The sequence below is a fragment of the Bidens hawaiensis genome, unplaced genomic scaffold (genome assembly GCF_021521415.1).
Source record: "Bidens hawaiensis isolate Kalapana, Puna unplaced genomic scaffold, B.hawaiensis_p1.1 tig00017563_1, whole genome shotgun sequence".
Classification (NCBI taxonomy): Eukaryota; Viridiplantae; Streptophyta; class Magnoliopsida; order Asterales; family Asteraceae; genus Bidens; species Bidens hawaiensis.
Window position 1 is genome coordinate 1 of NW_027492653.1, and position 14,432 is coordinate 14,432.

The 14,432-nt window shown below is 35.6% G+C and overlaps 2 protein-coding genes across 2 annotated transcripts; one reads left to right on the top strand and one right to left on the bottom strand.

Moving 5' to 3' along the window:
* The first annotated feature begins 5,035 nt into the window (after positions 1-5,035).
* LOC143554141 (uncharacterized) lies at positions 5,036-8,972 on the top strand. Its single transcript, XM_077043990.1, has 3 exons — positions 5,036-5,181; positions 8,495-8,835; positions 8,902-8,972. Exons 1-3 carry the CDS (start codon positions 5,036-5,038, stop codon positions 8,970-8,972), a joined length of 558 nt encoding a protein of 185 aa, XP_076900105.1.
* An 836-nt stretch (positions 8,973-9,808) lies between these two features.
* On the bottom strand, positions 9,809-11,298 carry LOC143554125 (vacuolar protein sorting-associated protein 9A-like). The gene has a single exon (XM_077043979.1). The coding sequence runs from the start codon at positions 11,296-11,298 to the stop codon at positions 10,012-10,014; it is 1,287 nt and encodes a 428-aa protein (XP_076900094.1). The 3' UTR covers positions 9,809-10,011.
* Positions 11,299-14,432: the final 3,134 nt, after the last annotated feature.

The window sequence follows — 14,432 nt, forward strand, 5'->3', positions numbered from 1 at the left end:
ATTACTATAATTTAACTAAAAAAACTCATTTATTCCTAAAATCTAAATATATTCTAGAAACCACTCGCATCTCGTTTCTCAAATCTATCTTTCATATAATTAAATAATACTTATTCGTTCAACTTTTATTATTTTTTCTGTATCCTTCACTTGCAACCACTCACAACAAAATATAATAAAACAGTTATACAAGGAGACTTTGAACCCCAAATTTGGTACTGCACTATTCATATCCCAGTAAATTTGATGGGGAAGGTGATGTATACTTAAAAACACAAGAATTTTGTAATTTCTGCTAAAATCCAGAGGTGAGGACAAAAATGAGGTTGCTAATGTGAATACTCTTACTCTTAAGAGCATTCATAATCAGTTTTGTGACTTTCAATAAAATTATACTAAAAGTAACTACTTTTTTCTGTCCATTTCAATTCAATAATATTTTTTTTATATCTTTATTATTACATTTTCTCTCTTATATACTTACAAAAAATATTAAAATAAATTATAAATGATGAACAATATTTTATTTAAATTTAACCATGAATGGTAATATTTTCTCTCCTCCACTTACAACCACTGTCCTAAAAATGAACGTTGTGGCCCGCCACCCTAGCCGCGAGCGGCCTGGCACGAGCCACGTCAGCCACGAACACCACAACGCACCATCGCAACCGGCCTTGCGAGCAACCGCGAGCCGGCTCGCGTATGCTAAAGTGGACGTTGAAGGGGAATATCTTTGGGGGGTGTGCGCTAAAGTGCACGTTGAAGTGGAAAATTGATGGTGAATTCCGGCCATCCCGGTTTCCTGGCGACGGTTTAAACCTCTAACGAGGTGTTTAGACTTCATATTAGGGATATATAGCCATGAGTTTGATCAGATTTAGTGGCTAAAAGGATATTGATGAACGATTCCTGTTTTTTTTACAAGAATGTGGAAGTGGCTAGATTTCCGGCGAAATTTCGGCCACCCGCTCCTAGCGCGTGCTATGTCGGTATATAAGCCGGCTAAAAACGGTTGAAAACGGTGGGGTTATAAGTTTTTCGGCAAACTCCAAACTAACTTTGCCACCCGACAATTAGTTATTAATTAAAAATAGATAAAAATAGTTAGTAAATAAATAAATTAGATAATTCGCTTAAGTCGTCGTTCGCCTGAACCACAACAGGCTCAGGCGGTTTATGCAGTGGCTTCAGCAAGTGTCTAGTCGGCATCCAGTCAGCACTGCATGGTAGGGGTGTGCATGGGTTGGTTTGGAGCGGTTTTAAGTCATACCCATAACCATAATCGACATGTCGGTTAATGGATAACCATAACCATAACCGATCCGTTATGGCTTGGTTAATCGGTTTTGAAGGTTATAGCGAGTCGGTTATGGGTTAGTTAACTGTAACAAAAAAATGTAATTGGGCCTATAAGTTTGGTAGCACTAAAAAAATGACATAACATAATCCAATAAAATATATAACCCATAATATCAAAACCAAATATAACAAAAAAAAGACATTATATAATCCAGCAATGAAATTCAAGTTAATTTGATTTTAAACATCGAACCAAAAACTTCAAAATGGTCTAACCATGCAATATGTTTGGTGGAAATAATCTCAAACATATTGTCGGTTAAGTAAATGGGTCGGTTCGATTATGACGGGTTTGGAATTATCTTCAACCAAAACCGACCCGCATTGACGGTTTTTGAAAATTAATAAACTGACCCACCAGTTATGTCAGTTTATCGATTAAAATCAGTTCGATTATGGCAGTTATGATCTGGTTAACGTTATGGCGGTTAAGTTGCTCACCCTTACTGCATGGCACAATGTTATTCGATGAATTCAAAGCCCGACTTTAACAGAAATCTATATTCTAATATAGAGGACCCATTATGAATGCTGCTCTTGGCATGATTGATCCTAGTAGTTTTAATATAAAAATCTTATTTTAATCTTATATCTTTTTGATGCCCAATGCATTTTGATTTTACGCTTCACATAAATTAAGCCCAAAACCGATTTTCTCATAAAACTAAAACCCAAACCAAAATAATAATAATAATAATAATAATAATAATAATATTAATAATACATGTTTTAGTACCCGACTATAGAGTTGATCAAAAAAACGGTTTCTGGAACGAACCGGTGGACCCGAACCGGTTCCTACCCGTTTTTGGTAGGAACCGGACCCTATCTGATTCAACCCGATGATCCGTGACCGGTTCTTGCGTTTCTGAGTGGGGGCGGGTAGGAACCGGAACCGGTTAGGAACCGGTTCTAGCCGTTGGATCGATTAAGCCGTTGGAAATCGTTTTTTTGGCCGTTTTTTGACCGTTGGGGTCAAAAATAGCCGTTTTTTTTGGCTCCCCCAAGCACCCCACTACTAGTATAAATAGGTATTTGGTGTCATGGGTTCATCACAACACTCAAAACGCAAACCCGAACGCAAAAAAATACAAAAAAACGTTATTACAACGTTTTGAGTTCTCTAATCTCTTGTTTTCTCTTCTTCTATATTCATATTTGTTGTTATGGCTGCCTCACAATCATCGGTTGGTCAAGGTTCCAACGCCGAACCAAGTTTCGTTCGTATTGTACCTCACAATCGTAATCAAGAGATTTGGTGCAATTGGGATTTGGTTGAATTGAGTGACCATTCATTGAAGGCTCGGTGCAAGTTTTGTGGGGTTTATTTAAACCCACTTTCGAATTCAAATTTGAAGAAACACATCGAAAAACCGTATTGCAAGGCGTTGAAAAAGAACGTCGATTCGCAACAAACGCAAATGGATAGTGAATGCGGAATATTTACATACCAAATTGATCGAGTTCAAGATCGTATGGCGAAGTTTGTGATTCAAGAAGCTTTGCCGTTTAGCCACTTCGACAACCCTCGCTTAACCGCCATGATTCGAGATACGCTTCAACCACAATACACTCACGTAAGTCGTCATACTCTTAAACGTTATTGTTTAAAATTGTGGAAGAAGGCCAAAGAGGTACTAATTGCATATTTTGAAAATATAAATACGGGAATAAACTTAACTAGTGATGTTTGGTCGCTCCACATGGTCTACCCGAATCTTATCTTGTGTCACCGCTCATTGGGTAGACCGTCATCGTGGGAAATGATGAAACGCACCATTGCTTTCGAACTCTTTGAGTATCCACATACGGGAGATAATTTGTTTGAAATTTTAGATTATGTTATAAAACTTATAAACTAGAAAATAAAATATTTTCAATGGCATTTGATAACGCGTCGAATAATACATCGGCGGTTGATAAATTAAAATTAAAATATACGCCGATTTGCAATGGTGTATTTTTTCACTCAAGGTGTGTTGCACATATCATTAATTTAATCGTGCAAGACGGACTTGCTTCGGATGAGGTTACATCGGTTATAAACGATTTTAGACTAATGCTACATGAAGTTTTTAAGAAAAGTAAAAAAAGACAAATGGATTATAGAAAATTTTGTAAAGATACGGGAAGAAAAGCTTTGGGAGCTAATTGGGATGTACCTCATCGATGGAATTCCACTTGCACAATGTTTCAAAGTGATTTGGAACAAAGAGAAACTTTACAAATGTTTCATTCTAGTCTTGCCGATAATGATTTGGCAATCCCCTTTTCAAATGAGAAATGGGAAATTATCAATGACTTATCGACTTTTCTTGAAGTTTTTAAAACATCAACTACGAAACTATCGGGAACGTATTATCCGACAAGTCCCTTGGTTCTTTCGGAGTTATTTTCAATGGTTAACAATCTTAAAGAATTTGAAAATAAAAGTCCAATGTTTTCAAACATCATATTACCAATGAAGTTTAAATTAAAAAAATACTTTCTTGAATTGCCACCGGTTTTTACTTGCGCCGCCGCTTTAAACCCAATGTTAAATGTTACTGGGGTTGAATGTGTGATAGACGAAATTTTTTCAGCCTTAGATATGCATGAAACTGACCCAAACTTTTCAACAGAGGCAAAAAATTATTTTAATTTGAATTTTAAATTTATATATGACTTTTATTTAAGTAAATATGGGTCAAACATACACATGCCTATGCCGGGGGGGTCTTCATCAAGTTCAAGTGCTACTAGAGTACGAGATCCCATGATTAGCCTTATGAACACCGTTCGCAACGTAACGGCTAAAAAACAAAGGGGTAACACCCCTTCAAGCGAACTAGGAAGGTATAGTGCAAATGATTACTCTACCGGTTTATCCGAAGAGGAATATGGCACTTTTGATGTTTTTGCTTGGTGGAAGGTAAAGGAAACCGAGTTTCCGATTCTTGCCACCATGGCCCGTGATTTACTAACCGTCCAAGCTTCTACGGTAGCTTCGGAATCCGCTTTTTCTCTTAGTGGCAGGGTAATATCGGTGAGAAGAACAAGACTAAATTCGGAGTCGGTGGAGATGTGCATTTGCTTAAAGGATCACTTGGACTCAATCGATCGTATTCAACACGTAACCACTCTCGAAGATGAAACACCACTTGATGTTCGAGTGCACGACGAACAAGAAGGAATTTCTACAAGTAATTCCGAGGAAGAAGTCGCCGCTCAATAATTACGACGAACAAGAAGGCTTTTCTAGAAATAATATGTCACAACTTTATATTTATAAGTTTAATGTTTTGTTAGTTTGTTTTTGAAGATTTTAAAACATGTAACCTTTTTTTTTTGAACTTCTTAAAGTAAATAAAATGAATTTTATGTTAATTGTTTTGTTTATTTTTCATGCTATACAAATACGAATCGTAGTTTAGAATCCAAATCGCAAACGAAAAACGAAAAAAAAAAAAATTTTACACTGTAACCGGTTGGTTCCAGTGTAGGAACCGGTTTAGGAACCGGTTAGATAGGTTAGGGGTCCGAGGGTGGGAGAACCGGTTCGGTTCCCTAACCGGTTCGAGCCTGGAACCGGTTTAAAAGGGGCTTTTGAATATAGGAACCGGTTCCGGTTCCTAGTCCCAAACCGTTTTGAACATCTCTACCCGACTAAACACCCGTGAATCCATCATATTCAATGGAACCGAGGGTAGTGAAACTGAAGCCTGTGGAAGCAACACCAGAGACCTTCAAAGACTTCGGTCAAGTGATTCAGCCGTCACGTGACGGAGACCACTTCGGTCCTCACGATGCTCAGCTCGACCTCTCTAAAGGCACCCCTAGGTTAGTGTTGTTACTTGTTAGTTAATATGATGGATTTCAATAGGTTATTATCGGTTAACCGGTTAATAACCGAACCGAAAAGATCACATAGCAAGGGATTTTCCCCTTTGAAATCGGTTAGGAACCGTAACCTTTTAGTGATAATAACAGGTTTTGACCGTTTGACCCAAACCGGTGTCTGTATGTAATTAATATTCCAGAAACTAGTTAACCGGTATATTTGCACCGCTAGATATGAATTTGTTTGGTTTTTTAACTAAGCATATGAGGAAAAATATTGGACCGATATTTGAGAGATCGGTTATTTAGGTAGGATAATTTTAATATCATATATATATAAAGGTGTGTTGACGTACAATAATTTCTTAACGCACATTAGGTACGCGAAATACATTCAAGGTTAAAAAGCATAAAACGTTCAAGCCAAATTCCCACCTTGAAAAGTTCAAAGGTTATCAAGTTTAAAATTTAAACGTTCTGGCAAAAGAACTTAAACGTTCAGGCTTAAAATCCTGATACATTCAAGGTTAAAACTTGTCATTCAAAACTCAAAATTGATCGATTGAAGCTTCAAATTGATGATTAATTGAATCAATCTCAAAGATTAACCGATCAATTGGCTTCAATTTCAATTTCAATTTTTATTAAACAAAAACCTGTGAAACAAGAGGAGCGGCGCTCGTGTTTTTCCGGCGACTTGCGGGACCCTCGTTGTCGACTACGGTGATGGTGAAGGAGGTGTACTGATGCCGGCGGGTGGTGGTGGAGACAGATTGTGGGAGAGGGATGACAAATGAGTGTAATTGTGATTTAGGGATTCTGAAAATCAATGTCCCGCAGTGTCGCGTACGTAACGTACGATAAAGGATTATTGTATTATATATATATATATATATATATATATATAGGGGATGGATCATGCGAGAAGTCAAGTTATAGCGAGAAGTGCGAGAAATCAATCTGAACCATTGATTAACATTGGCTATGTGTAATCAATGGATTAGATTGGTTAAGGTGAGGATACCAATTTACCAAGAATTTAATCAATAAGGGTAGTTAGGTCTTTGATTTGTGGAGTGTTTAAAGTGTAACTTAAATCATTAATATCATTTATTTCTTATTATTACTAACTAATTGAAAGTTACATGTAAATTTTTTAATTGATACTATTAATCAAATTAATGTTAAACAAATATAATTTTAATCAAATACCATAATGTCTTCAATTATATTTTTTCAAATCCAACAAATATCTTGTATTGCCTACACATATTCATATATTGTGTATGTGAAGTCATGAATGTGTACGTGAAAATTTTACAACTATAAGCTATTAATATGATATATTATTTATTATATGCACTTTAATGTGAAGAATAAAAAATAAAAAATAGTTCATTTTATACCGTGTAGGGTTTATATGTATTGTGTAGGTGGTATCATGAATGTGTATGTGAAAATTTTACAAATTGAGGTTATTAGTGTTATCCGTTATTTATTATATGTAGTTTAATGTAATAAATAAATGATTATTTTGTATTATGTAGGTTCATATATATGTACTGTGTAAGTGATATTTCGAATTTTGTATGTGTAGCTTATATAGTTGAGGTTATTAGTGTTATCCGTTATTTATTATATGTAGTTTAATGTAATAAATAAATGATTATTTTGTATTATGTAGGTTCATATATATGTACTGTGTAAGTGATATTTCGAATTTTGTATGTGTAACTTATATCGTGTGTAGGTTCATTTATGTACTATATAGGTGGTATTTTGAATTACTTGTGTACTTTTTATCGTATGTAGGTTCATGTATGTGCTATGTATGTTCATAAATTGTATCGTGTATGTGGTATTCTGAATTCTGTATGTATAATTTTTATCATGTGTAGGTTCATATATGTACTGTGTAGGAGGTATTTCGAATCGTGTACGCATAATTTTTATCGTGTGTAGATTTATTTATATACTGTGTAGGTGCTATTTCGAAGTGTGCATGCGCCATTCAGATAAAAATATTGAAATTAAAAATAAAATGAAATAGATGTATATTTGTTTGTTGATAATCTATAAATAGAACAATATCGATTATGGGAATTTGAATTATGAATATATTATAATAAAGTATGGTTAAATTCAAAATTAAAAAAATGGTTGTTTGTTCGTTATAAAAAGAAAATAATAATAAAAACGTAGATTTGTTTGTTGATTTGTGTTGATATGTGTTTTATCTTATGTACGAGAGGTTAGAACACTATGAGGTTGGATCAATTGCAAAGGTGTTAAATGATTTTGGAGATAAAGATAAATAAGAATTTTAAAAATTCATTTTATGTTACTTTTCATGAACCTCATAAGTTTGATATGTATTATACTTATTTTAAAATGTTGGATTTCATGTACAGCATATATAAATAATTTCATGTTTTAATTGAGTAACCTCTTGCAAATATTTAAGAAAAATAAATATAAATTGTTATTTGAAACATCCTGCAACATTTACTAGTTATCATATACACAAATTTGTGGAGATTACAACTATACCCTTCTATATAAATTAAAGATAAAATTAAAAGAAAAATTATGATTGGTTATAATGACTTCTCGCACTTCTCTCCCTAAAAACACTTCTGAAATGAACCTAATCCTATATATATATATATATATATATATATATATATATATATATATATATATATATATATCAATTTAACACTAATAATTCCGTATACTCATCAACCATTACCAAATTAACCTTTTGCAACTTACAAAACTAATCGTAGCAAGTAGGAACTGATTAAGACTTAAAATACTAACATTGGTTGTTTGGTAGCCTTTAAATGGTCATTAAGAGGCTACCTCTTAATGGTTCATAGACACTTAATGGTTAAGAGGTAACCATAAGTCTGAATGGTTAAGAGGCGAACTCTCTTAACCATTCAGACTTAAGGCTATCTCTTAACCATAAGAGGTTGTGAACCATTAAGAGATAGCCTCTTAATGACCATTAAGGTTCACTTTTAGACCATTGAAGCTTATAATTAGTTATTGTTTGAATTAGAGATTTGAATAATGAATAACCATTATTAGCTGTATAAAGTTTTAATTGGTAAAATCTAAGGATTACATTTGCTGGATAATTGATTAAAAATATGGAAACAGCTGATAACAATGCAATTGTGACAATAGTAATTAAACAAGAAAAAATTTTAACCTGCAGAAGTTGTATGCGCGGTTTCGTACGCATTAACTAACGGTAAATCTTCAATTTGTTACTAAACTAATATTGTTTAATGTATGCTATCAGATTCCATATTATGCAACTGCAAGATCAGCCTCTAAGGTTTTCCAGCACAACACATCATGCAAATGTGACCCAATGCCTCGGTTCAATTGGTGGGGATGGATGGTATCTAGGAGTTGCTAAGCCGTCTGTTGTGGATCCGAATCAGGAACACAAGGGTGATAATGTTTTGAAAGTGCGCAGTGGTCACTTTTTTGTGCCTCCTGCTGTTGACGGTGTTCAGGTCTTCAAAGTCACTGGTTCAAAGTTTTTGAAGCTCCACCGAGGGACTTGGCACGCTGGTCCATTGTTTAAAGCACACACGATGGATTTCTATAATCTTGAACTCACCAATACTAATGCAAGTACTTGTACTCGGCACTTAAATAACATTTCATGTTGGATTGTTGTATAATTTTGTTTGATTGTAGTACAGGCGGTGGATTTTACAAGCTATAATTTCAAGAAACGAGAGGCGACTATGTTTGTTATTGATGACTAGTTGATACTAACGAAAGACAAGTCGAAGAAATTGACTATAATTACTGTGCATCTACATGTTGGCACCCTGTTTGTTTCATTTGCAAAGTAAATTTATGTGTTACTTAATGTTTGTTGTATGTGTGTTTTGAAAACTTCCTATTTGTTTCATTTGCAAAGTAAATAGCATCTGCGTGTTAATATGATCGAATGGTTTCCTAACGTAATCTTGTGAAGCATAAGCAGTGATTTACATGATCCCATAGGTTAGCAGGGTACCGACACGAACCCATGAGCTTTCGAGTAACGGTTTTTATGGTTACCAATAATCATCTGATCTAACCAATTTATCATGTGATAAGAGAAAGTTGATTGTTTATTTAGAGTAAACTGCGGTTTTCATCCATGTGGTTTGTCTAAATTTGCGGTTTTAGTCTAATAGTTTCAAATCTGCGATTTTCGTCCTTGTGGTTTCATTTCACTTGCAATTAAATCCAACCCCACTAACCACGTTAAGTCTAATCGTTAAACACATCGGCATTCCCCTCACGTGAGGGGGGTAGTTTTGTCCTTTTTTTTCCCCAAATACACCTCAGCACCTCACGCGAGGGGCTTGTGAATTAGGGTTGGGGTTTATTTGGGAGAAAAAAGACAAAGATGCCCCTCACGTAAGGGGCACGCTGATGGATTTAACGGCTAAACTTAACGGGGTTAGTGGGGTTGGGTTTAATTGAAAGTGAAATGAAACCACAGGGACAAATATCGCAGATTTAGAACTATTGGACTAAAACCGCAGATTCGGACAAACCACATTGACGAAAACCATAGTTTACTCGTTTATTTATGTTATACTGCAAGTAAATCAACAAATGGTGGATACAAGTAACAAGTATTCTTGCATAATTTTGCAAACAATACAACAATTGAGATCGAATCTCCAAAAACTTGACGTCCTAGCGATCATAACAGAATCCATCATCAAAAACACGAAACAAAAAACCCAATCACACCCACGACATAACCTTTGCTTCTTTCTATGTATGTTAAAAGACAAAACTCGATTATTGAGCTTTGTCTTCAGCTTGAGATACGACTTCTTCGGCTAATTTTGATTCAGAACTACCACTGAAAACCCCTGTACTCCCCTCATCTGCAGCATCCGTAGCTACACTGTTGTTTTGGGTTTCAACCGGTGAGGCTGAAACACCCACCCCTTTCGCAAGACTCGTATACATCAACACAAGTTGCTTATAACTGTTCAGCAAATCTTCCACATCACCTACAGTCAAATCACCCGCACGCGAGTACAGATAAGGGAAATTTTTAAACTCTTTAATCGACGTTTCATCTTTCAAAATCATGCTCGCTCCTTTTGTCTCCAAATCTGAAACCGATGGGATCTTGCTCACTGGCTGGTCTTTCACGGTTGACTCTTCGGTTGTTGACTCGGCTGCAACAGTACTACTGTTTTCCTTCTTAACTTCCTTAGGTTCTGGTATGCTTTGACTTTGACCGCCATCATAATCGCCCGATAATCCATAAATCAGAGCTTGAGCCGACTCCATATTCTTCTGAAACTCGGTTTCGTCCATTGAAAGTGATTCACCATTTATGTTCATAACAAACGACTCTGCAGATAACATGTTTGTGAAGAAATAAGCCGCTTCTCCAACTAGTCTGGATTCCCGCCTGTACCTTTGAATGTACAACAGATTTGAGTGCAACTGAGGCGGGTTTGCTTTTATGGTAACATAGATAAGAACCGGAAGAAACTCATCAGCGCCAGGTAGACTTTCATTTGTATCAGTCGAAGCATTAAACAGCAAGTTGCTAATAACTTTACAGCAACTTAAGATACACACGAGTTTGTCACGTGGCGCCTTGTAAAGATTAATTTTTTGTAGCTCCTTTTGAGCAAGCAACCATGATGTCTCATTTTGATACGCCGGTTTAATATCCAAGTGTTCGGGTCGAATGAATTGCTGAACTAAAGCCAACTTTTCATAGAGTTCATCGTCTACTTTTGCATCATCCGGATGTGAAGCAAAGACACGCGTGAATAATTTTGTCATGATGTATTTCTCGAGCCCTCCACCTGCACTTTCTAACTCTTCTTCGGACCGGCCCGCCCAAAGAGGGTGGGCCCGGAAAGCAGACTCCATATTGCCAAGAAATTCTTGTACGGCTGCACTGTCTTTTTCAGGATCTGGGGGGTTATTTGAGAAGGACACAATGAAGGTTTTTATTGATTTCACAAATTCTGATGCGGATGGATGTCGCATACGTTCCAAGAAGTCGTGCCATGTCAACGGAGCAGTTGAGGCACTAAAGGGCTCAGCATTGTCCATGATGATAATCAGGCTTGAAGATTATCCGCTTGTGAAATAAATCGATAATGAAACTTGGCCCTGCACCAACGTGTGATTAACTGATCATAGATACATTTTTCGCAGTGATTCTACGTTAGATATGTAAAGTGATTGTTGATGGTATTAATCAGCTTACCACCCAACCGAAGAACGTAATGATGTATGGTAAAGAAATAGAATGTAAGACCGTAACAGTTAGTATACTAAAGAGGATGCATATCAAGCTTGCAATATATCCACTATAAATATACCAACTATCACAGAATTACCTTCTTCTTCTATTACTATGCACTATTTCATACTTCATTACAGTAATAAACTAATTAATACCTTCAATAATCTTCTATATGTATAAACACTATTACAATATTTCCATTCCTACATAATACATTAAAGTTCAAAAATGCACATGGGTAATCTGTATATGTTTAGCATCTGTTTAACTAATCAAGATTCATTGATTAACTAACTAACAGTATAGATCAGGTACCTGGGTCGCATCCGAATTGAAGCCAAACGAATTCCAGCAAGTATTGATTGAACGGCTCAGTGAGGCAAATGATCGAACACTTGGTGGGCACCGATGTGATGATGTGTTTGGCGTTAGGGGAATTCGAGTCGGATCTTGTGGTGTTTTGGAGTCGGGGCTAGAAGACGAGAACCCGAACCCGGTAGTTGTTGGGTTTCAAGCGGTCTGATCTGTTTGTTACTTGATAAATGAACAAATCAATGACAAAATACACTAGCAATGCTATGTAACAATGCAACATTTTTTTTAATGGCCAAGAATCCTTCCAATGGTCTAATGGCTAATTTACTATATTATAATACACTTGTTTTTTATCCCGGAAAAACTCTCATTTAAGGCCAACGTCTGTGAACACTCGTCTAAAGGCACGACAGTGCGGTGAAATAAAACTCATTTAGTTCAAGGATTCAACTGATGAAAGCCACCTAATAATCTAGTCTTCCATGTCTCTGGAACTAAATGCTGCTAGGTCACATGGAACACAAAGTCTCTTCCTTACCACTCCACCATTAGCTCATTGACGAAATTGTAACATTTGAATTTCAATTTTTAAAGTTTAGATATTATTTTTAATTTTTATTATAATAATAATTTAAACAAATTTGATTAGTAAAATATTATGTTACCTTTGAATTTCAAAATTTAAATTTAACATATGTTTTAGTTATAATAAATTTAAATAAAATGGAAGGGCACCGAACCAGGAAGCGACATGAAAACTGGTTAACAACATAGACAGATTGGAAGAGCGAGATGGAAGGTCATGTGGCATGACGCCACCGACATAACCACCAAACCTTAAGTATTGCCCAAAATATTCAAGATAAATACATCTCACCCAGACCCCATATACATATAAAGATCAATATTCAGTCAATCCCTTGCAGTTTTATCTCACTTCTACTTCTCGTGGGGCATTGCGATAGGAAGGAATGCCTAGTATACTACTTGAGCCGAGTGATCACAGGTCCGGGGACAACGTACTCAATTATGGAAGGGCATTGCCTCATATTAGTCTTTGTTACTCAGAAGTTGCGTCACTACATCATGTCCTTCACAGTTCATATTGTGACATGTGACAAGATGTGACCCAATCAAACACTTAATGTCTTGAGCTATACTATACTCATATTGAGAGTTGCTCAGCAATTCCTAACTCTAGCAGATTATCAGAAAGTCCAAATATAAACAAATTAATGATAAAAGTTAACCATTCAAAAAATAGATTTGGGCATTCTAGGTTCTAATAGATTTGTGAAAAATTTAGTCTAAAAGTCTGTTTAATTGATAAATTGTCCATAAGTCACAAAATTCACCATCGTAATCAAGAATTCAAGAGTCACATGTCTAAGGGTACTCGTCTTGAAATAAGATATGTATTATTATTATCATTATTACTACTATTATTAAAAACTAACTTTTCACCCACTAACAAAATAACTATTCATCAATTGTCTTAAGTTTTTATACATGTGGAAAAATAACTATTCATTAATTGCCTAAGTTTTATACATATGGTAGTAATTAGACAACCTCTAGGAACAATAGGTAATTGCTCCACCTAAGTCTGTCTTCATCCTACAATCCCCACATCTAATAGTATGAGTTATATAAACGAATTGCATGCCCGCTTTACTATATACTCAAACGCCCGTTGTCTTATATACAAGGGTTATTCTTCATACTCGTCTTAGGTATTAGAAATCACGAAGACGGACCGAGACAAACACGATATAACACGTGACATCACCAGCTCACGCCTAAAAGGTGATAAGGATGTGAGCCATGAGGCAATTTATTGGCATATTGTTGTTTTCGAATGGTGAGATTATTATGATGTGGCCACTTATTATGCTAAGTGATGCTTTTTGCTCTCCAATGCTACTTGCCAAAATAAGTGAGAAGGGATGAGCAAATTCTGTATTTGTAACGGTACTGAATCGGTACCAAAGTTTGAGTTTTGATATCGATTCAGTACCGTTATTTCCCGAATTTTAAACCTAATAGTTCTGTACCGGTATTACACTTTTCAGGATCGGGATGGAACGGCTATTTTAGAAGCTTTTAAACGGCTATTTTAGAAGCTTTTAAGGGACTGAAGTTTTTAAACCCGCAATCTACTGCGCCAATCGCATCTAGAAAGAAAGCGAAGATATTGCATGATTTTTTTCTTGCAAGCGCTATATGTGTTACAGGAGTATCACTTGTGTTGTGTTAACCGGTTATAAAACTTTTAGTTTTTGTGTGGAATAGCTGAGACGCAATATAATCTAACCCACAAACGCTTAAAATTGTGTCGTGTTTCACATCGATTGGTTTCAAAATACACTCTTTTCTTAATTTTGTGGACGTTCTTTCTCAAAACAAGTCAGAAGATTTCTAACTAGCTAGGTTTGTTAAACGTGAGTAATTAATGAAGACAAAAACCTTTTAAAGCTTATGGAACAAGTTAAACAAGTAACCATGTGACATTTGATCATAAAGTTGCAACCATGGTTAAGTTCTAACATACATGCATATATAAATAAATATAAACTAAAACATTATGGACAAACAAAACCCAAATCCTTCCATCAAATCACTG